The sequence below is a fragment of the Danio rerio genome, chromosome 9 (genome assembly GCF_049306965.1).
Source record: "Danio rerio strain Tuebingen ecotype United States chromosome 9, GRCz12tu, whole genome shotgun sequence".
NCBI lineage: Eukaryota > Metazoa > Chordata > Actinopteri > Cypriniformes > Danionidae > Danio > Danio rerio.
Genome location: NC_133184.1, coordinates 3,707,558 through 3,733,701, shown reverse-complemented (window position 1 = coordinate 3,733,701; position 26,144 = coordinate 3,707,558). Strand labels below are relative to the sequence as shown.

At 39.9% G+C, this 26,144-nt stretch overlaps 1 protein-coding gene across 25 annotated transcripts in view; it reads left to right on the top strand.

Moving 5' to 3' along the window:
• Positions 1–26,144, top strand: part of myo3b (myosin IIIB) — a 214,525-nt gene that overhangs the window by 165,434 nt on the left and 22,947 nt on the right. For 24 of the 25 annotated variants that reach the window (XM_073912422.1, XM_073912420.1, XM_073912412.1 and 21 more), the window contains 2 exons: positions 20,139–20,242; positions 20,719–20,765. In XM_073912422.1, coding sequence (XP_073768523.1) covers positions 20,139–20,242; positions 20,719–20,765 — 151 coding nt within the window. Of the gene's footprint in view, positions 1–14,079; positions 14,418–20,138; positions 20,243–20,718; positions 20,766–26,144 lie in introns of those variants that run through there. The other variant, XR_012385108.1, reaches the window with a different exon arrangement.

The following is a 26,144-nucleotide window of genomic DNA, read 5'->3' as shown; positions in this document are numbered from 1 at the left end:
TTCCAGCTTTTTTTACATCCCGTTTTTCTTCCTCCACCTGTTTTCAGTAGGTGAGATCTGGCAACCGAGCGCGGCATCGTGGGAAAGTCGAGTAAACTTGCTGCCAACTTTTTTGTGAAATCCTCTTAATGTCAGCTAGAAAGCGAGTAACTTTAACAGAGTTGATCAGGATGTACTTTCACACGGGACAGTCTTTAAAACGATACTTATACTGTCCCGTCTATTAGCATATTAGCATCAGTGGTATTACGGTTTTAAGCCTTAGCGATGAGCTGCTGGATTTCCCTTCATCCTCCTCAGGTTCTGTCAGGTGGAGATCGGCTCAAATAGATACAACTTTATAATATATTCACCTGAAAAAGCACACTTTCTCTGCTTTTTGCATTTAAAGTTAAGTGGTTGTATGGATCGCACATGTTTGGGCCTTTAAGCTACTGATCAGGCCTTTCTTCCCAATTTGAAATGAAATTCTGAACTGGAGCATTTTGTTTTCATAAAAGTGAATGAAAATGAATGATAATAAAAAAAGAAGGATTTGTTTATTGATGTTTTTAGGTTCAGAAGAGATCAGATATCAATGTTTGGTGGATTAGCCCAGATTTTAAATCATACAAAATGTTTTCGGCGTAGTCTATTTATTAATCGGGGGTCGCCACTGTTGAAGGAACCACCAATTTATCCAGCATATGTTTTACACAGCCTATACCCTACCAACTGCAACCCATCACTGGAAAACACCCATACACACTTATTCACACAGATACACTACGGACAATTTATATTACCCAATTCACCTATAGCGCATGTGTTTGGACTGTGGGGGAAACGGGAGCACCCGGAGGAAACCCATGCGAACACGGGGAGAACATGCAAACTCCACACAGATATCCCAACTGACCCAGATGGGTCTCAAACTAGCTTCCTTCTTGCTGTGAGGTGATTGTGCTACCTACTGCGCCACCGTGACACCCCAATTAAGAAGATAGATAGATAGATAGATAGATAGATAGATAGATAGATGATAGATAGATAGATAGATAGATAGATAGATAGATAGATAGATAGATAGATAGATAGATAGATAGATAGATAGATAGATAGATAGATAGATAGATAGATAGATAGATAGATAGATAGATAGATAGATAGATAGATAGAAAGAAAGAAAGAAAGAACATTCCAAAATGAACAATAGACCAATAAAAGCACATCATTTCTTTGATAGTTTGTGTATTAAACTTGATTTGTATAATAGATAATGAAAAGTAACTTTGACCAATAAAAATTTGTCTGCAAAATAAAAAAAAATGTTTCAAATGACTTAAAAAAACATTCAGAATTTTTTTTAAATGAATTAAATAAATTAAGAAGAAAAAGAGAAAGAAAGAAAATGCTACAAATTACTTAAAACTATTAACAAAAAAGAAAAAAATATTTATTAATTTAAAATGAAAAAATCCATGAAAATGCTCTAAATAACTTAAAGATACAGTACTAACAAAAATAAAGAAATAAAGAAATAATAAATAAAGAAATAATGAAAAGAAAAAAAAGAAAGAAAATACTTAAAATGTCTTATATATATATATATATATATATTTTTTTTTTATAATTACATTTTAAAATGAAGAAAATATTGAAGAAATGCTCCAAATGACTTAGAAAAGGATTGACTTATTACACTTTTACAAAATATTACACTGTAAAAAAAAAAAAAAAAGCTCAATGTAATGACTCAACTCAAAATGGTTAGGCAACTTGCTGCAGAGCAGATTCATCAGAGCAGGCAACGTTTCTCCAATCTTCTGTTGTCCAATTTTGGTGAGCCTGTGTGAATTGTTGCCTCAGTTTCCTGTTCCTAGCTGACAGGAGCGGCACCCTGTGTGGTCTTCTGCTGCTGTAGCCCATCGCCCTCAAGGTTGGACGTGTTGTGTGTTCAGAGATGCTCTTCTGCAGACCTCGGTTTTAACGAGTGCTTATTTGAGTTACTGTTGCCTTTCTATCTGCTGGAACCAGTCTGACCATTCTTCTCTGACCTCTGACATCAACAAGGCATTTGCGCCCACAGAACTGCCGCTCACTGGACATTTTCTCTCTTTCAGACATTTCTCTGCCAACCATGCCACGTTCAAAGTCACTTAAATCCCCTTTCTTCCCCACTCTGATGCTCAGTTTAATCTTTAGCAGATCACCTTGACCATGTGTATTGAGCTGCTGCCATGTAGTTTTAAAACTACATTTCATCTTTAGTCTTTTACTTGGGAAAGAATACAATTTTGACTGAAGGAGGACTAATCATTTTGTCTTTATTTATTAATTTTAACTAAATTAGTAGCTGTATTAGTATTTTAACATCAGTTTTTTAAACCAACTTTTAAAGCAAATTTAAGCTTTTTCTGAGTGTGTGTCGGTAGTGAATACCCTGCTGTGTTTGTGTAATTTCAGGCACATTTGGGATTAGATTTTAACAAGCCTGTTTCAGTTCCAGACGTCAGACTTTTTTTTTTTTTTTTCTCAGAGAGTCTGATGTCAGAGCAGCTCCAGATAGTCTTGGAAATCCTCCCAAGTGTCTCGCTGGAGTTTCTTCAGTAGCTTTTATTCGGGGCGGTGTTCCCAAATGATGTTTAACAGAGCAAGGAATTTGTCACAGTATTTCCTATAATATTTTTTCTTCTGGAGAAAGTCTTATTTGTTTTATTTCGGCTAGAATAAAACCAGTTTTTAATATTTTTTAAACTATTTAAATGTGAATATTATTAGCCCCTTTAAGCAATATTTTTTCAATTGTCAACAAAACAAACCATCGTTATACAATAACTTGCTGAATTACCCTAATTAACCAAGTTAAGCCTTTAAATGTCACTTTCTAGTTCAAGTTCATTTATTTATGAAGCACATTCAAAAGCAGTCACTATTGCTGTACATAAGACAAGGTCAAAATAAAAAGACAGAATTAGTTAGGCTAAATTGTCCGTAGTGTATTAGTGTGTGTGTGAATGTGTGTGTGAATGTTTCCCAGAGATGGGTTGCAGCTGGAAGGGCATCCACGGCGTAAAAAATGGATAGGTTGGCAGTTCATTCCGCTGTGGCGACCCCGGATTAATAAAGGGACTAAGTCGAAAAGAAAATGAATGAGTGAATGAATAAAAACAGAAATAAGGCAAGTAAAACATCTGTAAAAATGTCAAATGTAGCAGTAGGACTATTAAAATAATCTTAAAATGCCAAGCTAAAGAGGTATGTTTTGAGTAGTGATTTAAAAATAAATAATGTTGGAGCCATTCTAATCTCAAGGGGCAAGGTGTTCCTCAACCGAGGACCCGCCACAGAGAAAGCTCTGTCCCGTCTATGTTTTAGGCCTCGTTTACACTAATGCGTTTTAGTTTTAAAATGCATACGTTTTGTTACGCTTACGCCATGCGTCCACACTACGCCGGAGTTTTCGAGCGCCAAAAACGGAGCATTTCGAAAATGCTGGAGAGGCCGTTTTCATTCTGAAACGCTGCTGCTCCGTCTCAGTGTGGATGAGGGAAAACGGAGACATCTGAAAACAGAGGCAGGGCTGATTGGGGCTTTTTCTCAATATTAAGTAGCCTAACGTTACACACGGTTCAATCCTGCATCCTCTCCTTGTAAGTTCAGACTTCGCAAGTTTGATCAAGGCTGCAGTCTCTCCCTCCTCAGTTTGATATGGAAAACAGACTACCGAGGACACGGGTAAATCTTTAAAGGGATCAGTGTACTTTATAGCTTCGTTCACCTCACCCTGGCTACGTTGGTTCACTTTCTCAACAATAAAATGTAAACATGATTTAAGGAACTGCCTATTTTCATTTTAATATTAATTAAAATGCAATTTAATGTTAAAAGGCAATTTAACATTACTGCCTCCTTTTAATTTTAGTGAAAATACGAAACAAACCTTCTCCTTTGCTGAATATCAGCTTTAATAATCTATAATGGCCATTATAAAAGTATAACGTACAATAAGTTTATACATTATAGGAAATAAAGGCAAGCGATCAGTCAGTATTAAGAATGTAGGCTACCTGGTTACATGACTTATTAACCTATCTTTGCTCTTAGCCAAAACACGTTACCTGAGAACAAGTAGATTCCAATGACTAAAGTCGGGGAATATGTCGTTAGACAAAGAAACCAAGATGAATGAAATATCACGTTTAATGAATATAGTGAGATTAGATCCAGCGGGAGATGCTTGATGAGCAGTCCGATCAGCACAGCTCTCATCTGGGTAGATAGGCTGCAGCGCTTGCCCGAGAGTGTGTGTGTGGTCACGTGATATGTGTTTTCAGTGTTTTGGAGTGGACAGAGAGCTGTTCAGAAACGCGAGTGTGGACGCAGATCGTTTTCATTCTAAAACGCCGTTTTAAAACTAAAGCACACTAGTGTAAATGGGGCCTTAGACAGCAAAGGTAGTTGATAAAAACTAGAGACATTAACCGAACTGATCTGTTTGTCTAATTTCAATGACTCATTAGGGATAATTGCGGACTTTAAGCTGTATAGAAGTGTCTTGTAAAGTATCTAGTTAAATATTATGTACTGTCATCATGGCAAATATAAAATAAATCAGTTATTAGAAATGAGTTATTAAAACTATTGCGATTAGAAATGTGTTGGTAAAATCTGCTCTCTGTTAAACAGAATCTGCAAAAAAAAATGTACAGGGAGGCTAACTTATACATGCTAACTTAGGTGACAGACTCGCATTGGTGTGTTTACAATTGCGTTTGTGTCCTTGTGTGTGTAGGAATGTTGGTTAGTGGGCTTTTATCTGTGTGTGTGTTGTTTCTCAGCATCTCTGTGCTGTGTGTGTATGGTCTGGTCCGCACATGCTTCATTTAGACATCAAAGAAGCAGTGCTGATGATTTTGCCTTACACCCCCCCCCCCTCCAAAAGAAAAACCTCCCCCCTCCATCCTTCTCCTCCATCTGTACAAACAAACCCCGACGGCTCTGCCCCGCTCCAGACGTGTCAGGTGATCATACACGTGAGCGACGGGAATCAATACGCCTCCCGCGTTTATACAGCTAAAAACCCTTTTAGCATCTCTTTTATGTCGTTTCTGAAGCGCGTTCTGATTTTCAAGGGATTTAGAGGTGCTTTTTATAAGAGCCGGCCCGCGTCTCGTCAAATTAAAACCCCTCTCCGAGAAGATCTCTCAGCCTTTTTATCTGTCCAACACAAACATTTACGATACGCAAGGCAATCGCTACAACGTAAACCTCGAGCCCTTGGTGGTTTATTTAATTACTTTCTTCTACGTCTTTTTTTTTCTCATCCATCCCAACAGTCTATAAGGCCGATCGATGAGTCTGAATAAAGGATTATATTTGTGCAAGGCTTCAGAGATTGCTGCCACTCCCAGAATAAACGCGCACACAATTAGAGACGCACAATGGCGTCGATGGTGCGTAAACATTTTAAACGTAAATTTGTCTTATGATTTTGTTGTTTATCCCTTATCCAAAGACCGCCGACACATTAACTACCTCTGAGGCACTTTTTGTTGGGTGTTGGATTTATATTCATACATTTTTTTTAGATTAGTGTCTTATTCATAAGGGGTCACCACAGCGGAATGATCCGCCAGCTTATTTAGCATATGTTTTATGCAGCGGATGCCCTTTCAGCTGCAACCCACTTCTGGAAAACACCCACACACACTTACACACATACACTACGGCCAAATTAGCTTACCCAATTCACCTATAGCGCATGTGTTTGGACTGTGGGGGAAACTGGAGCAGCCAGAAGAAACCCACACTAACACGAAGAGAACATGCAAACTCCACTGAAATGCCAACTGGCCCACCGACTTGAACCAGCGACCTTCTTGATGTGAGGCGATGGTGCTAAACACTGAGCAACCGTGCTGATGTTGTATTTATATTTTAAACATATTTTCATGTTATGAGTATGGCTGTTTCCCAGAGATGGGTTGCGGCTGGAAGGGCTTCCACTGTGTAAAAACTTGCTGGATAAGTTGGCGGTTCAATCCGCAGTGACGACCCCGGATTAATAAAGGGACTAAGCCGACAAGAAAATAAATGAATGAGTATGGCGGTTATGTATTTAGATTACTTCAGACTTTATTTAATGGTACAAATCTCGCTATTGACTAACCGTTGATTACGTTTTTTATGGTCCGTTTCTACTGAGTGGTAAAGCGTGGTGCAGTACGGGTCAGTACGAGTCACCTTTATCAGGCTTGCGTTTCCACTGCTAAAAGGGTACCTATGGTATTCTTTTGGTGGTTGTGATGTATGACAGAAAGCGGCGAGAGTGTCAAAGTAGCCGGAAGTCTTTCATTTTTAACGAGAGCCGGCGGCGATAAGCGGCGAGGAGCACCGGTGTGGGCGTCGAGTAGAGTTGCAGTCAAGTCAACTTTAGTCAAGTCCACCGCTTGAGAGGAGTCCAGAGAACACAGACCTGTGAACTTTGGTTCCGATCACAGTTGTTCCCAAGAGTTTGATTATTGCGGTTGCCGGATTTTCAATTATTTGCAATGTTTTCTTACTGGAACATACATTAAATTAGTTACTGATGTGCATTAATGTTATATATATTTATCTTTAAAAAAGCGGGAATGTAATGTGACAATACAAAACAATATCGCAATTCTCTGTTCGGAGGGTTATGCCGAGTTCAGACTGCATGATTTTCAAAGTAGTCGTGTCACAGATGTTTTCACACTGCTTGACTATCTGGGCTTGCATTTCGTCGCTGCTTTGTTTACACTGCAAGATGGATCGGCGACAGGGACATTCACATTGTATGACTTTACTATAGGAAGAATCGCCAACAACTTCATCCAAACTACGTCTCACAGCCAAAAACACATATATCTTTTGTTATTAACTACATAATGAGAAAGACGCCTTTAATGGGGTAGAACATGTACATGTTTGCTCACCTGCGTTTAAAGGGAATTAGCCATTTCTCCTCAACGTTGATAATAAACTAATTTCTTTCTGTATGAAATGTCAAACAGACACAGTTGCTCTTGAGTCCAGTCAAACCTCCACTAGGTTTTCCTCCATTTCGTGGGTCCAAATAAACCGAAAAAGAGCGCTTTTAACTTCTCCCCCAGCCTCCCGCTGGCCTGCAGCAGGTATACACACACACACACACAAGTGAAAGCTGCTCTCTCATTGGCTGTAGGCGATGGCTGATGTTATTTTCAGTCAAAACTCAATTCACACGGCATGATTTGAATCGCCGACAGCTCCAGATATTCAGCATGCCAAATATCTCACAGGCATCGGCAACTCATCAGCGATTCTCTCAGATCGCATCTTTGATAGTTCATACTGTGTGATTGTCACTCACGTGCATGAGCAGCGATTTGCCTGTGATTTCAGGCATTTGTCGGCGATTTCTCAAAACCTGTCGGCGAGCCAAAATCGGAGCTAAAATCACGCAGTCTGAACTAGGCATTACCTGCAAATTCGCTCAAGATTTTACAATACATTCCAAAATTCTGCTGCACGTGTGTTGACACATACATCGTCTCGGTCGCACATCACTCCAACAGCTTCACTGGCTGCCCGTCAAGTCTTGCATTGATTTTAAGACATTGATTTTAACATATAAAGCGATTCACGGTTCTTCTCCAGGTTACATTTGTGACCTGATATCCGTTTCCTCTGCCTCTCGCTGTCTACGCTCTGCCTCAAGTCCTAAGCTGTTTCAGCCTCGCTGCAAACTCAGCACCATGGGAGGTTGGGCATTCTCTTTCCGTGCACCGAAATTGTGGAATGCTCTTCCCACTAACATTAGGAATGCCGGTTCATAGGACGCTTTTAAAAAGTTTCTTAAAACTCATCTTTTTAGGACTGTTTTTAATTTGTGATATCTTTTATTCTTACTGTGTTTTTTTTTTATTGTTTACTGTGCTTTGTTGTTTTTACTTTCTTGTAAGCGCTTTGGGTTTTAGAAAAGCACGCTATAAATATAATATATTATTATTATTATTATTATAGTATTGCAGCTTCAGTATATTTCAGAAATATGGACACATTGGATAATTAAGTGGAGCAAAGCTTCAGCACACGCAACTCGATCTTCTATTGTTAAATGAATTTGATAAGAAGTATCCTAGAAAGCATGTTTTATGCAGGAATGTAACTGATATGCTGCAACGGCCCCTTTAAATACAAGATCAATGTAGCGAGTTTTGACGCTCTCGCCGCCGGAGCTGAAGGCAGACAGCGTTGTCGCCAGGGCCACAACCTTGGACGCTCTCACTGCTTTCAAGGCAAGGCAAGGCAAGGCAAGTTTATTTATATAGCACATTTCATACACAATGAAATGGCAATTCAAAGTGCTTTACATAAACAAGAATAAAAGAAACAAGTAAAATAAAAATAAAAACAAATAATAAAAATGCGTAAAACAAAACAAAACATAAAAACAGGTAAAATGTGATATAAAAGAATGAAGAAGAAGAGAAAAACATGATAGTGCAATCTGTCGGACGCAGCACAGTGCGCATTCAGTAAAGGCACAGCTAAACAGATGTGTTTTCAGTCTTGATTTGAATGTGCCTAATGTTGGAGCACATCTGATCATTCCTGGAAGCTGATTCCAGCAGCGAGGAGCATAGTGGCTAAAAGCCGATTCACCCTGCTTTGACTGAACTCTTGGAACTTCTAGTTTATATGATCCTAATGATCTGAGTGATCTGTTAGGTTTGTATTCAGTGAGCATATCTGTGATGTATTTTTCGTTCACTTTCAGTGTGAACGCAGAGTCAATTGTCATTCTCATGTCACACCAGCACATGTAACCTCTGTTAGAAAGTGATTCCGTCATTCCGAATTCATATTAGTCCAAAAGGTGATGATAATAGTTAAACATGACTGTTTGTTTATATTTTAGGTTGCTGAAACTATCATGTGCTCTGCTTTTTTGTGCTTCGCTCTTGCATTCGTCCGTTTCTGAAAGGATTGGATGTTAGAAGCGCTTCTATAATCACGGCACATTATTATCATCAGCTCAAGAAGTTCGCTATTTCAAATATAGAAGTGCGGCGAACGCACGCGAGAAAGAGAAAGCGCTCGCAATTTAGAAGGCCTTGTAAAAAAACTACACCTCACAGGGTAGACTCTGCTCTTCTTCTTAGCTTTGTGGCTGTTCATCAAGGCGACGACAAGGATTGTTTAAGCTTGTGTCATACAAAGATTCATTCATTCATTTTCTGCTGCTTTTTCGGGGCCGGGTCGCGGGGGCAGCAGTCTTAGGAGAGAACCCCAGACTTCCCTCTCCCCAGACACTTCCTCCAGCTCCTCCGGGGGGATCCCGAGGTGTTCCTAGGCCAGCCGAGAGACATAGTCCCTTCAGCATGTCCTGGTTCTTCCCCGAGGCCTCCTCCCTGTTCATGCCTGGAACACTTCCCTAGGTAGGCGTCTAGGAGGCATCCGAAACAAATGCCCGTGCCACCTCAGCTGACTTCTCTTGATTTGGAGGAGCAGCGGCTTTACTCTGAGCTCCTCCCAGGTGTCAGAGCTCCTCACCCTATCCATAAGTGTGCGCCCTGCCACCCTTAAAAGCAAACTCATTTCGGCCGCATGTATCCAAGATCTTGTCCTTTCGGTCATGACCCAAAGCTCATGACCATAGGTGAGAGTAGGAACGTAGATTGACTGGTAAATCGAGAGCTTTGCCTTTCAGCTCAGCTCCTTCTTCCCCACAACGGACCGGTACATCGACCGCATTACTGCTGCTGCTGCACCAACCCACTGTCAATCTCACATTCCATCTTTCCCTCACTCGTGAACAAAACCCCAAGATACTTAAACTTCTCCACCTGTTGTAAGGACTTTCCTCCAACCTGGAGATGGCAAACCACCTTTTTTCCAGTGGACCACCATGGCCTTAGATTTGGAGGTGCTGATTCTCATCCCAGCCACATCACACTCGGCAGCAAACCGCCCCAGTGCATACTCATACAAAGATATACAAAGTAATTGGAAACCTAATTTAAATACGATTTTTTGAGGTAACCTACCCAACATCGACAATTGATAATAAACAACCAATATTTAATAATAGTCAGGTAATAAACCAGTCAGTAATAATGGAAATTGCTACTTAAACTAAAGCATTACCCTACAATTTTCTGTTGGGAGAAACTTCAGCCCTCTTTACACTTTAAGATCCTTTACGTAAATCCAATTACAAGTGCACGACTTTCCACCGCTTCAGGGGTAGTCAAAAATGCATTAGATGGAATTGATTTCATAGTGTAGACTCTCATGTGGTCAAACATATTTGAACATCCACAAAACACTGCATGCGTTCTGCCTATCGAACCCCTTCCTGAGCATTACTGGACGTGTTGAAGTTCACTAGGCAGAAACTTTTCTGCCTATAATCACAAGTTTTGTTGGAAGGTGAAAAAAGAAATGGACAAGCCTAATGTTCTCTGTTTTGTAGCCGCTGCTCATCACATATTACCTAAGAGAAAATATTCAATGGCTTTTTATTATAAATAACAGTTCTACCTTAATGAAATCTGATTAGCATACAGATGATCTTAAGTGATAAACAATCCAGTGCTTCATTTTTGTTTGTGTTTAATTTACAGCTATATACAGTTGAAGTCTTTTATTAGCCCCCCTTAGATTATATTATTTATTTATAAAATTCCCAAATGATGTTTAGCAGAGCAAGAACATTTTCACAGTGTGTCTGATAATGTTTTTTCTTCTAGAGAAAGTCTTATTTGTTTTATTTAGGGTAGAATAAAAGCAGTTTTTTACATCCATTTTGGGGTCAAAATTATTAGCCCCTTTAAGCTCTATATTTTTTTCGCTTTTTTTTTTTTTTTTTTTTTTCAAAATGGTACATGGTACAGTTGCCTAACCTCCCTTTCGTTCCTGATAAATAACTCATTCTGGGATGTTCCGTTCATATATAAAACTAATCCGTTTCCCTGTTCTCTAAAAAAATGGTCGTGATTTCAACGGTAAAAAACAGTAAAAATGCTACAGTACAAATCCGTAACCTGGCTAACAGAATGTTTCCTTATTATATACAGCGAATAACCGTAAATTGACTTTCCCAGAGTTCCCTGCATGGCACATAACTTTTTATGCATTTGGTTGACATTAATATGGATCTTTTTAATTGTTTCCCCATTAGTAATGTACATTAGAGATTTATATTACATCTAATGTTGATAAACAGTGTTTATTTCATGACTTTAATTTTATGCGTGTTTCCATACTGGTGTTTAGTAGCTGTGTGAATGACACTGAGCACCTTCTATATGCTGATACTCTTTTTTGCTTCTCGGAGAAGTTGATTGTGATGAGCATTGGCTTATTATGTAACTTCCTCATCACCTCCTGCATGTGGGTGTGCTAACGTGTCTAACTGTGTAACAAAATATGTGTAGATGTTGGTCATTCAAAATACAGACATATTACATCTATAAATAAATAAAATGCGGTAATTTACCGTAAAAATGAAAAATTATTTTTAGGGTTTGTACCATGTTTTTAAAGTACTGGCAACCACAGCTGCCGTTTTTTACCGTAAATTTTACGGATTTATTTTTTACAGTCTAAACCCGGGATTCTGTGAGTTTCTGAAGTTCTATCTTACACACAGCCGAGAAATGAAAGACACCATTAGACACTTCTCTATCTGTTTACAAAAAGAGGAGGGAGGAGGGCTGAGTCTATAGCTTGCTTTGGAGGCGGGCACGTGAGATGAAGTAGCAGGTTACGTGTGGGAAATTCAAACGGGTCAATTATGGCACATCAGACAGTTTAGAAAAAACAAACATGTTATTTTTCCCCAACTTGTCTGAGCTGGCAGACACAGTAGAATCATAACTAAACAGAAAAAAGCCTACAAGAGGGAAAGTTTCCTGGTGATGGATTTCAGCTGGAAGGGCATCCGCTGCGTAAAACATATGCTGGTTAAGTTGGTGGTTCATTCCGCTGTGGCGAATCCAGATAAATAAAGGGACTAAGCCGAAAAGAAAATGAATGATTGAATGTAAACTGTTGCCAAAAAAAAATTAAAATCCAATGTTGGTTTTGTCCATTTTTGACCTAACGTAGAGTTACAACCTAACATTTTGTCGAGTGTATGGTGTGGTGTCTCGGTTGGATTAGTGGAGGGTGGGCTCCTCTGCCCCAGTGGTGTGCTACACGGGCTCTAGGCGGGATGAGCAGCTTTTATATGGCTTTTGGCTGCCCGTGTGCTGCTGGTCTACCAGAGGAAGAGTAGCAGCCCAGAGGGAGAGCTCTGGATCAAATGCTGCTGATTTCCCAGACAAAGGGGGAGGATCAGCTACTAACCCACATCTGTGAGCGTGTGTGTGTTTGTGTGTGGCAGTGGGACTTGCATATCACTAATGGCTCAAGGTCAGACTTCTTAAAGGCTGTTTTACTCTCTCACTCAATTTCAGTGCTTTTAGCTAGCTTTTCATAGCTGTCAACTTCAGGTTGTAAGTTCAGTAGCACTTTTTGCCATTACTTGGGTGAAATATGGATAAACGTTAGAGAAATTAACCCATAATTTGTGTTTAAAATATGGGCTTGTCTAGATTTCACCCACAATTTGATTACAACAACTTCACTATGCATTAATCTTCACTATTTGTTAAACTCCATTAATACAAGGCTGTCTGAAATACTCCAATCTGATTGGTCAGTCTCACCAGTTAAAGGTATGCTATTCCGAGATAACAACCACTTAATTACGCAGGCTCATCCCGGAACTTCATCTTAGTCGTCAGTGTATAATTTCACATACATATATTTACATCCACATTCAAATGTATTTGCTTGTCTGTGATGGTGCTGTTTTTGACAGTATGACATCATCTTGTTTATGAAGAATTCATAGGTCAATATATGCTTTAGTTCTGCTAGTTGTTAAGTTCGCTAGTAGTTAAATTTGCCATATAAATAAACTTGCCTGGTTTCATTTCTGTCAGCTTTGTGTTTTTGACTGTTTGGCGCCATCTTGTGACTGAATAATTCCCAGGTTAGTGTATACTCCATCAGCTGCTTTTGTGTCTCTCAGCTTTCACTGGGTGAGACCGCGTCCACGGACCCACAGCACACAGTATTTTGCTGTTCATGAAGGGCCGTATGTGTTTGTTTCCATGATCCATGGTGTTTGTTGCATGTTTTTCCCTGCGATGCTGTCAGGGCCGATACAGCAAAGCTGTTTGTGTGCAGCAAGCATTTTTGTCAGGACAGCAGTACGAGAATTGGAGAATGGATGTTGTCTTTTATCAGGAGTTCGTTCACATTTAGACACATCGCTGTGCTGCTGTGTTCACCTAAATCCTCCAGATTACCAGCAGGGCTAATGGTTAAAATAGACAGGGAGAGAGACCTGCTGCACTGAGTCTGCATTCAGACCCGGGGATTGAGGGAGAAGTCCTCATTTATAGTGTTTATATGAACACGATTATCTTTATAATCATATAAATTGTTTAAAACATATGCTGGAATACTTGGTGGTTCATTCTGCTGGAAATATAGAAATGCGTTTCATGACGGCACCAATACCTAAGTTGTTAAGTACCCCGACATATAGCACCATGGTGTAGACAGCAACCTGTGTTCGATTCCTGGCTTAAGGTCCTTTGCTGACCATTCCCATCTCTCTGCTCCCAATACTTTCCTGTCTGCAACCAATCCTGTCCTTTCCAAATAAAGGTGAAAAAAACCCACAAAAAGAAATGCGTTTCACATAAAAATGTATATTTATTCATGTAGGATTTCCTCTGTGGGAGAAGCAGTGGCGCAGTAGGTAGTGCTGTCGCCTGACAGCAAGAAGGTTGCTGGGTCGCAGGTTCGAGCCTCGGCTCAGTCGGCGTTTCTGTGTGGAGTTCGCATGTTCTCCCTGCCTTTGCGTGGGTTTCCTCCGGGTACTTCGGTTTCCCCCACAGTCCAAAGACATGCGGTACAGGTGAATTGGGTAGGCTAAATTGTCCGTAGTGTATGAGTGTGTGTGTGGATGTTTCCCAGAGATGAGTTGCGGCCGGAAGGGCATCTGCTGCGTAAAAATTGCTGGATAAGTTGGCGGTTCATTCCGCTGTGGCGACCCCAGATTAATAAAGGGAATAAGCCGACAAGAAAATGAATGAATGATTTCCTCTGTATGTTCGGTATCTGGACGGAATTGTTTTGCAGTCAGAGCACATTTATCCATGCATGTGCGTTTGCCGTTTTTCATCTCTTATTTTTTGTCTTAAACAGTTTCTTTTCTCTGTTTGATCTCTGCTCTCAGGGCAAACACACAGATTCTGTCCAAACCAGTTTTTGGTTTACAATCGTGAAATGACTTTGCACAGCAGTTCTCTTCTACATGAAGCTCGTGAGTCCTTAAGCACGGGAGATGGAAAAGTCAACTTCTGCAAAAAAAAAAAAAAAAAAAAAAAGGAGAAATTGAATTGAAAGTTTAAAGCGGCTCCTACATGTAACGCTCACTGCTCTTCTACACCCATTTGGAAAACTTGTGAACCAGAACCTACTGTGCATTCATTTCAGGCACAGCTATGTTTCCATCATACCTGTCACTATTGGGATTTGAAAATGTTGAAACCCCACCCACCCCCCATTGAGCTGTTTCATTGTAAATAAAATAAACTGCCAGTAATATGTTTTATTATTATTATTTACTAAAGAAAAAAATTAATATACATTAGCAGCAAATGCATTAGCAAACAGTTCAGCGTATTAACATGAATAGCTATTATAATGAAATGGAATCAAGCTATCAAATCTCATTAGCCGTTTCATCACTGTGCACCTTACACATTCTGATTAAGTGTGGTTTATTTATAAAGTCATTTCGAGAGGATCACATGCTTATGATCAACATAGCTGGCTCCTCATTAGCTCTATAATCTGCCCTATTAGATGATTATGAAGCATTATAAATTACCAGAGTTTTTCACTCCAGTTATCTTCATCTTGAAGCTTCCCCCCTTCCACTCCTACTTCCCCCCTTTTTTCCGATAGGGCGGCACGGTGGCCCAGTGGCTAGCACTGTTGCCTCACAGCAAGAACACCGCAGGTCCAGCCTCCTATCAGGCTGGTCGGTGTTTCTGTGCGTAGTATACATGTTATCCCTGTGTTCGCGTGGGTTTCCCCCCGTTTCCTCCCAACGTCCAAAAACATAAACCTTAGCTAATCGACTAAACCAAATTATCACCTAAGACAACCTTGGTTTACACTTCTAAAACGGCGACAAGCAAGGGAGTTCTCGAGACCTACCTGAGCTCGAACTCCCCTCTCGCACTTCTAACAGGAGGAAACCCCGGGCTTGAGGATATTAGGAGCTCAGGGCTCTCTCCCAGGACAGCATGCCAGATATTCTTTATTGATTATCAGCTAAGTGTGAACTCTTGAAAGAGCAACGAGTAAATCTTTTATTTATTTAGTTTTTTTTTTTTCGTTTGATTACATTAACAGAGGTACCACTTTAAAAATGCACACATCTAACGTTATATTGAAAGCATTCAACTGCTTTCCTAACCGTTTATACTGATTTAGAACAAAATTAGTTGTGTTTGGAAAAAAAAAAAAAACACCAAAATCTACATATTTAGATATTATTATTAATTATGCGTATTTCTGTTTAAACACGCACCCAAAACCCAGACTTTCGCTCCATTTTAAATCGCATGTACAGAATCTGTTTGGGAAACAGCTGTGGAGCGCGTCAGATGACAGTCACGCACTGCTACATGGCTGTTTTGAGGATTGCATATGAAGGGGAGTCGGCACCTGTAATGAAAAGGAAGGGAATCCTGTCATTTTTATATTTATTTCAAAGTGTTTTCATGCCTAAACAAAGCAAAAGCACAAAACAGACTCACATTTAAGAGCAAGGGTGGCCCCTGGTGGTTCGGCAGTATGGGTTGCATATAGGGAGGACGGCTCTTTAATGTAATATTTGCCACCCTTCAGAGAAAGAATGAAAATACGGTAGAAATACGGGAATATATCTTTACAGGATGATAGCAGGATAGAACTGTAAAATGCTGGGAAAATCTATACATCTATACCAGGGATGTCCAAACTCGGTTCTGAAGGGCCGGTGTCTTGCATAGTTTAGCTTCAACATACCTATCTAGAAGTTTCTAGTATACCTAGAAAGAGCTTGATTAGCTGTTTCTGGTGTGTTTAATTAGGGTTGGAACTAAAATATGCAGAACCCCAGCCCTCCAGGGCCGAGTTTGGGCATCCCTGGTATAGACTATCCTGTCGTAAAATGCGGCAAAAATCCTAAACTATAGTAGTTGTTTGATTGCAGTGTTTACATGTCTGTACTGCACTTCAAAATATTGCCACTAAAATCGGTATACTCCACAAATCTTAATCCGATTTCTGTTTAGTTCAATTGTGACCTTAATCGGATTAATCAAAAATTGCTGTTTACACTGTAGAGTCTTAATCAGAGAGTTGTCTTAATCGTGTTAAAATCGGATTATTGGTGTCAATGTAGATGTAGTCAGTGTTTTAAACAAAACTCCTTTTCAAACAGTCCCTGCTATGCCTGAAAGTAGTTTAAATATGCAGAATGTAGACTTCACCATCAGAAAGTCTATCTGGATTATCCCTTTCTACTTCATTTCAGACCATACAGTGTTCATTTCTCCCAAAGAAATGGCCAAAATACTGATTCATCCAACACAATCTCACGGCAATTCGTAACTTTTTCATTTAGTGGCTAATTCGTATGAATTCGTACAATCTAATTCGTACAATTTAGTACGATTTGCTTATCCCCCAATGACGGTTGGGGTTAGGGGTGGGGTCAGGTGCCACGCCTCCTTTTTAAAATCATTCGTACGAATTAGCTACTAAACTGGCAAAACGTAAAATACTTACGTTTTCTCGTGAGATCAGGCTGGATTCATCTGACCACAGTACACATTTCCACTGTATAATGGTCCATCCCAGATGCCTCCAGGGTCCAGAGAAGTCGACGGCACATCTGGACACTGTTAACATAGGGCTTCCTTTTGGCACAGTACAGTTTTAACTGGCATTTTTGGATGTAACTATGTATTGTGGTATTTGACAAAGGTTTGCCAAAGTAGTCCTGAGCTCATGTAGTGATATCGCTTATAGATGAATGATGATTCTTGATGCAGCGCCGCCTGAGGGATTGGAGATCACGGTTGTTCAGCTTAGGCATGCGCCCTTGTTCTTTACACACTGAAATTTCTCCTGATTCCTTGAATCTTTTAATAATGTTCTGAACTTTTGAAGGTGAAATATCCTAATGTCTTCCTCTCTTTCTTTGAGGAACATTGTTTTTAAACATTTCAATCATTTTCTCACATATTTCTTGGCAAATTGACAACCCTCGGCCCATCTTTGCTCCTAAAGGACTAGACATTTCTTGGATGCTGCTTGGATGCTGATGATTATTGGTGTCCATGTCAATGTACTCAGTGTTTTAAACAATGAACTCCTTTTCAAACAGTCCCTGCTATGCCTGAAAGTAGTTTAAATATGCAGAATGTAGACTTCACCATCAGATCTAGCAAAACTCTGCCAGTTTACAATTACGGCAGATCAAACAGCATGCCAGAAAGAGGAGAAAAAGAGCGAGTCCTCCTTCCTCGTGTTCACTGGTAACCTTTCAGATCTACAAACACGACAAAACGAGCAAGAAATCCAGGACACCTTTCCACGGCGGCATGTATATTTAAATATCTGGGCCCGTTTCATCTCGTGTTCGTTTTAGACAAGGCTGAGCTTCTTGACTCATCAATGTTTCCAGATCCTCTGTAAATCTGCTCTAAAACAGAGTTACGAACATTCGGGAACAGAATGGCTTTGAACAGAGCGCAGAACATCTTCATCCGTCCAACACTTCAAAGCTCTGAGCTTCAGTCTTGGTGTAATTCTACTTTGCATAGATTTGACTCTCTTCAAAAAAAAAAAAAAAAGATGTGTAAAGAGCGGATGAGTGCGGACATATTAGCTATTTCCATCCAAAGGTGTGATTTGAATCGAATTACGCATCGTTTTCATTCAATGAGTCAAGGAGAACTAAATCGTCCCTTATTGATAAACAAGCGGCGAATATCAAAAAGAAAAACTGAATTTGCTGCCGTAGGAAAAGCTGTGTGAGTCTTCTAATATAAAGAATTAAAAACCCAAATTACAAAAAGTTGGGACAGTATGGAAAACGCAAATAAAAAAAGAAAGAAGTGACTTTTACATTTATTTGACCTAAATTTCATTGCAGACAATACAACAAACATTACTTAATGTTCCTTTTTTATTTCAGTTTTGTTTCAAAAAGTTGGATCAGTACAGCATTTATCACTTTGTAATGTCGCCATTCCTTTTCACTAGTGGTCCCCAACCCCCGGGTTCGCGGACCGGTACCGGTTCGTGGATCAATCAGTACAGGACCGCACAAGAATTAATTATCTTTAAGTTGGCAGATAAAGTAGCTGCATTTAAAGCCAAACTGGATTTACCATAAAAACAAGGTTCGAAGTTGAAAGAAATATCTAAAATACTATGGTAAATTGTCGTGTTTTGTTTCTTTATAAACTGGCAGCTGTATTTGTCAGACTTTTACCGTAAAATAACAAAGTTGGAACTTAAAAGAAATATCTATATTTTCACTGTAAATTGCCGTATTTTGTTCATTTAAAAACTGGCAGCTGTAGTTGTCAGACTCTTACCGTAAAAAAAACAAGGTTTAAATGTAAATGAAATATCTAAATTGCTACGGTAAATTGACGTTTTTTTGTTCATTTACAAACGGGCAGCTGTAGTTGTCAGACATTTATTCTGAAAAAAACAAGGTTGGAAGTTGAAAGAAATATCTAAAATCTCACGGTAAATTGACGTATTTTGTTACTTTATAAACTGGCAGCTGCATTTGTCAGACTTTTACTGAAAAAAACAAGGTTGGATTGTAAAAGAAATATCTACATTTTCAAGGTAAATTGCCGTATTTTGTTCATTTATAAACTGGCAGCTGTAGTTGTCAGCATTTTACCATGAAATAACAAGGTTGGAATGTAAATTAAATATCTAAATTGCTGTGGTAAATTGACGTTTTTTTTGTTTATTTATAAACTGGCAGCTGTAGATGTCAGACTCTTACCGTAAAAAAACAAGGTTGAAATGTAAATGAAATATCTAAATTGCTACTGTAAATTGACTTTTTTTTTTGTTCATTTACAAACTGGCAGCTGTAGTTGTCAGACTTTTACTGTAAAAAAAAACAAGGTTGGAAGTTGAAAGAAATATCTAAAATCTCACGGTAAATTGACGTATTTTGTTACTTTATAAACTGGCAGCTGCATTTGTCAGACTTTTACTGAAAAAAACAAGGTTGGATTGTAAAAGAAATATCTACATTTTCAAGGTAAATTGCCGTATTTTGTTCATTTATAAACTGGCAGCTGTAGTTGTCAGCATTTTACCATGAAATAACAAGGTTGGAGTGTAAATTAAATATCTAAATTGCTGTGGTAAATTGACGTTTTTTTTGTTTATTTATAAACTGGCAGCTGTAGATGTCAGACTCTTACCGTAAAAAAACAAGGTTGAAATGTAAATGAAATATCTAAATTGCTACTGTAAATTGACTTTTTTTTTGTTCATTTACAAACTGGCAGCTGTAGTTGTCAGACTTTTACTGTAAAAAAAAACAAGGTTGGAAGTTAAAAGAAATATCTAAAATCTCACGGTAAATTGACGTATTTTGTTACTTTATAAACCGGCAGCTGATTTTGTCAGACTTTTACTGTAAAAAACAAGGTTGGAACTTAAAAGTAAAATCTACATTTTCTAGGTAAATTACCGTAATTTTTTTCATTTCTAAACTGGCAGCTGTAGATATTAAAAGAAAAATCTAATATACCACACTAAACTGCTGCAGTTTGTTCGTCTGCAGCATCACAGTGTCAACTTCAACACGGACACCACAGAAAATACACAAATCACTATTGTTTAGCCCGTACGAGGCTATGATGTATTTATGTCGCGTCTGTCAGCTTTATTTGTGCTCCTCTGCTTAAACAAGTCCTGCAGGGCGTCACAATGGGAGACGTGTCACTGATCCGTCCCGCTTGTGTGTGTGTGTCCCGCAGGCCCAACGCTGAAGCTACACCAGCACCGTTCCCCTCGGCGTAGAGGACAGCAGCCCAAGCTCCTGAACAGCCCGGAAGACAGTCTTTATTACAACCATCTCAACGTGAGTTCAAAGCTTTTCACGGGAGCCTTTGTCTAACTTTGTTTCCAGATGATAATACAATTAAAGCTACCTGTGCCAGAGAGAACCCCCCCCTTCCTCCTCTCCCCTCGCCGCCGCTCCGCCGTTCTGTTGTCTCCACCATGTGCTTTGGCGCTTTATCTGTTGCTTTCATGTGAGGATGTCTCCCTTCACGGTGAATAATTGATGTGGTTTATCAAAGCCGAGCAAGATGCCTGCCTCATCAGCCTCAGCCCCGCGTGCTTTGATCAAGAAAAATTATGCTGTGACTTCTGATATTATCAGCATCTGCACACATTCAACACAAAATCACTTTGAATTAAAAATTAATGATTTTGCGCGTGTTCGTTGCTTGCCGCTTGTCTTTTCTGAAGCTTTACTAACTCTCTATCTATGTGTGTGTGTGTGTGTGTGTGTTTGTCCATGTGTGTGTGTTTGGTTCTGTGTCCTCTCCGCAGAGAAGTCTGGATTATCAGGGGAGCAAGAGGAAACCCAGAAAACTGGGGTAAATAACAGCTTTCATTCTTAGTATCTAAACACACCCCGGCAGCTCAGGAGGGGAGCCGAGAAGAAGACCACGGCTCTGTTTGCTTCTCATGCAAATTCACGGCTGAAAATACCAGCGTTCCTCTTTCTCTCCTCTTATTATTTTTGGGAGGAGACGTGATATAAGAATGCGCGCATTAATTGTGAGATATGTGACCTCGGAGCCCAAGTTAAGCCCGGTTCCTCTAATACCTCCAGCAGGCTGTATATCAGCACTCTTTATTGAGAGGATTAACCGTTTCTCTTTTATTTATTTATTATTTTTAACCCCTGTGAAGACAGAAAAAAATAAGGCTCCTTTTCTCGCTCTTAGTTTGTTACTTTAACATTTTTGGGTATTCACTGTTAAAGGGTGCTTTCACATCTGTAGTTTGCTTTATTTGGTCAGGACCAAGGGCAATAAATGATACATTGTTGCATTTTCTGCCGTCTTTGGGTCGTTTTCACACCACACTGCTGGCTTTGGTCTGAACCAGTTGAAAAGAACCTAAATGCAGTCATCTGACAAACACCACATCCCTTATTGGCCAGATGTTGTTGAAGATAGTTCCTAAACTGCTTATCGATTAGTCAGAATTCTCGTGCGGAAAATTCTCGAAAGTAAACAAACCGGCAGACACAAAATATCGCTTTTTACTATGGATCTACGACTGCGCTGACTGATTGTATCCCTGATTTAGGCCCCATTTACACTCGTGCATTTTAGTTTTAAAACGACGTTTTAGATCAAAAACGATCCGCATCCACAGTAGCGTTTCTGAACATATCTCCGTCCACACTACGCCACCAAAAACGTATATCACGTGACCATTCACACACTTTGGGCATGTGCGTTCTAGTATAAACAGGAAGCATGTGTCTCGTTTGGCATTTGGTTATTGTTAATCAACAAACACCAGTTGAACATTAAACTTGATAGCAAAGAAAGCAAGCGCGGTATTTTTGTGGACAGACGATGAGGTCGAGTTGTTACTAAACGTAACGAATAACTGCACAATGACGCCTAAAACAGACAATAGTGCAAACAACGCTCCCATTTCTGTGTCCATGTTGTTGTTTACAGTGAGGGCCGGTCTGCTGTCTTCCAGTATTGTTAAAGCCATGTGTTATAGTCATGTGATAGGGGCTTGACGAATAAGGGAAGGATACGCACGACACAAAAGCCCCAATTAGAGAGGCGAATCTCAGCAGCCCCGCCTCCGCTTTCAGATGTCTCCCTTTTTCTCCATCCACACTGAGACGGAGCAGCAGCATTTTAGATTGAAAACAGACTCTCCAGCGTTTCCAAAATGCTACATTTTTGGTGCTCGAAAACTCCGGCGTAGTGTGGACAGATGGCGTAACCGTAGCAAAACTTTCAAACTAAAACGTATTAGTGTAAACGGGGCCTTAGACATACTATACATTTCAAGAATGAAGTGCGGCTGCGGCTGGAAAACAATGTTTTAATGCATCGCACGTCACTTCAGGAGGAGGCGTGAATTAATTTAGCTAAACTGCGACATGGTCATCTTGCGGAAGATTACCAACGATCCATCAGGTAATGTTTTCCCCTCTCTCTCTCTCTGTTGGTAAAGCGCTGTCAACAAATATTTTTCCTCCATATACCATAATGCACAGCGCATCGGCCTACGGCAGCTGGATTAGTCCGAAAGGCGCAGTACTTTTTGCGGTTGGACCTGTTTTAGCATGAATCATATTCTCACCACAAACGAACCGCTCCAGGGTTCGCTTAAAAAGCGTACCAAGACCACCTCTTCAAGCAGGTCTCGGTACGCTTTTTTGGTCCACTTTTGGTGCGCACTCGAATACAATTGCTGCATTCTCACCTGCCCAAACGAACCCCACCAAAAGGGTAAACGAACTCTAGTGTGATTCAACCAAACTATATAAGGCAGATGTGAAAGCACCCAAAGAGTGGTTTAAAAAACAACATAATAATAGGCTTTTCATTTTAAGCGCTTAGTACACTTTCACTGAGGGCCACTCCAGCATTATGCAACGTGGGCTCATTCTGAAAACGCAACTCTATACACATTTGTGGAGATCGCAAATTATTCAGCCAGAAGTACATATGGCTGCATTTCATCTTTAAAATTAACGCTACGGGGCGGTATGACACTGTTCCTTTTCGCGCTTACGAGCTGACTGCTTCCCTCCGAGTGGACGGCTTTTCAGCTGTTACCATTTTGTCCAGTGCCTCGACATGTACCTCGGCGAACTTTAGACGCAGAGAGGAGTTGACCACGAGGACATGGTTTGAGTCCAGCAAAAAAATGGTTCCAGTAAGTGGGTTGGCCAAAACAGGATTCACTCGCAAGAGAAATTTGAGATCTCAAAAAGCACACACAGCAGCCTCTGGTGGATTTGCGAAAACAAAAGCTGCACAAAAAACGTAGCTCCTGGAACATATTTGGCGCTCACCAGAAATATATATATGGGTACGTTTTCAGAATGAGCCTGGGTCGGCATTGTGGCTGCCCTCAAAGGGCTGGTTATAACTGAGAGACTGTATACAAGTTAGTACTCAACGTATTGTTTAACAGTTCTCTCTTTATTACATTATAACGTATTATTACACAGCTGTCTGGAATAATTGATTCTGATTGATCAGTTGCTACATTCCAAGGTTATTCCAGCAGAACTATGGAACAACAAGTACTTTTGAGCTGGGTTGCAAAACAAACATGCATTACGAGAGATTATAGGCAGCATACAATATAAAAGCAGCATGGACTTTTATTAGAACACTGGGTTCACAACTAAAACGCTAAGCACCTCATCTTTTGCTATAGTTTACTCACAGAATGCCTCATGTTAATTGTTCGCTCAAGCTGATGCATTCTACATCAGTCATGCTACCCAATTTGCATTGATTTTGTATGTAATCTACTTACACAAGTACTTAAATTTGCGTTTGGTGGGAATCATATGCTGTCGTAGGCGAAATAACACAATATGGCGGGTTGTATTTGGTCCGCGACCCTTGAGTTTGCCACATGTTGCTTAGACTATAGCTAGATTTCCATCGAATTTTTTCAAAGTTGCAAAAAATAAGTTTTTAGAGCAGTTGACTGTAGTATTGGTTACCTAGCAACAGGGCTTAATTTGTGCCAGAACACCTCTGAAATATGATCTGGCACCTCATTTTACCAACCCCCCTTCTCAACTGCTCTCACCCTCCGTCCACTGTTCACTTTCCCTTTCTACGGTAACCTCCCAACCCTCTTCACTTTCGTTCATAACACCCTTCCGCCATCCAACACAACGCCACAACCACCACCCCCTACCCACCAACCCCCCCTCTCTTCACTTTTACCCGTGTGCGACACCTCGACGTCCTCGGGTAATAAGCCGGATCTGTTCCAGGACCTCATAATTCACAAATTAAGCACTGCCTAGCAACCAACAGTTGAAAGCACAATTGAGACAGGCTTTTGGTCACCTTAGTGTAATGTTCGCTACATCTAAACTTTCCAAGTCCAAAACCACCACAAGTGTGCATAAATAAGGGATTAAATTTTAAATTTAGCATTTCCGTTACTCATTTCATATATGCAATACTTAAAAATGAGCATTAGCACATGAAGACGGAAACCCAGCTACTGAACTAACTTTTCCTTAACAAATACAACTGATTGACAAGAGAAATGCACAGAAACACACTTTAAGACATAGGTCTCAAACTCAATTCCTGGAGGGCCGCAGCTCTGCACATTTTTGCTCCAACCCTAATCAAACACCGCCGATGCAACTAATCAAGGTATTCAAGACTACCATGGACTATTAAGCATGTGTGACCTGGAGGCGGTTGGAGCTCAACTATGCAGAGCTGCGGCCCTCCAAGAATTCAGTTTGAGACCAATTCTTTAAGAGATAGATGTTTGAAATAAAAAGGAAAGTAGACAGAGATACTGTGGGACCCGATACAGGAATGTGTTTGAGAGTAATGATTCTAAATGTTCTTCCACCCACAGACGAATGTAGTGACAACAGGACGCTTGCAGTCAGGGGAGCTTAGAGAACACACAAAGCTGAATGTCAATCGGTATCTTGTAGTGTGAATGAAAATAGACAGACAGCCATTTTAAATTAGAATGCAATTAGGGGGAGAAAGTAAGAGTATTTTGATAAACTCTCTATTATGAGCTCGTATTAGAGAGATTGTGTTTAAAATGTTAATGCTTGATTGACTTTCATTCATTTTCCACACAGGACTGTTTCATTGATGCCTCATTTGACTCCCTGGTGTTGCCAGATCTGAAAAAAAGGAACACAATAAACCTAAATAAATCATAAATCATCCACTTTTTTATTTTAACAATTAGTTGACTTAACATTGTTGAAAATGTGAGTAAATGTGTTGCTTTAAAGCGATTAGTTGAGTACTTATGTGTTGCTTTTAAATTGTTGTTTCTTTAGTAAGTGTCTGCTTTACCCTTAAAGTTGTCTTTTGTTCCTATAGCCTTCTGCATTATTATTACTAATGCACAATTCGGTTATTATTGTAATATTTTTATTTAGTGAATTACATTTTCGGCGACGCAGTGGCAAAGTGGGTAGCACGTTCGCCTCACAGCAAGAAGGTCGCTGGGTTGCTGGTTTGATCCTCGGCTCAGTTGGCGTTTCTGTGTGGAGTTTGCATGTTCTCCCTGCGTTTGTGTGGGTTTACTCCGGGTACTCCGGTTTCCCCCACAGTCCAAAGACATGCGGTACAGGTGAATTGGGTAGGCTAAATTGTCTGTAGTGTGTGTGTGTATGTGTATGTGTGGATGTTTCCCAGAGATGGGTTGCGGCTGGAAGGGCATCCGCTGCATAAAAAATCCACTTGCTGGATAAGTTGGTGGTTCATTCCGCTGTGGTGACCCTGGAGTAATAAAAGGACTAAGCCGACAAGAAAATTAATGAAAAAAAATGAATTACATTTTCAGTTATCAAAAACAAACTATGGGCTCTATCATACACCCGGCGCGGCACAATAGTCTTTTGCTAGTTCAGCTTGGCGCAAGAGTGGTTTTGAGGCGTTGTGCTACGCTGTTTAAATAGCAAATGCATTAGCCCTCATTTGTGCGCCCATAGGCGTTCTGGTCTAAAAAGGAAGGCGTTCTGAGGTGGACCGCTGGCGCGTTGCTATTTTGAGAAACTATAATAGATTTTTCATTAGACCAAAACAAACCCGGTCTAAACTCCAGCGCAGAGTTGCACCTCGCTTACACACTGCTTAATACACACAAGAGAGCAATAGGCAAATATCTTTACATATGAAAAAATTTAAATATTAAGGATATATATAGGATATAATAAGAATAGATATAGAATATTAATATAAAGGATTAAA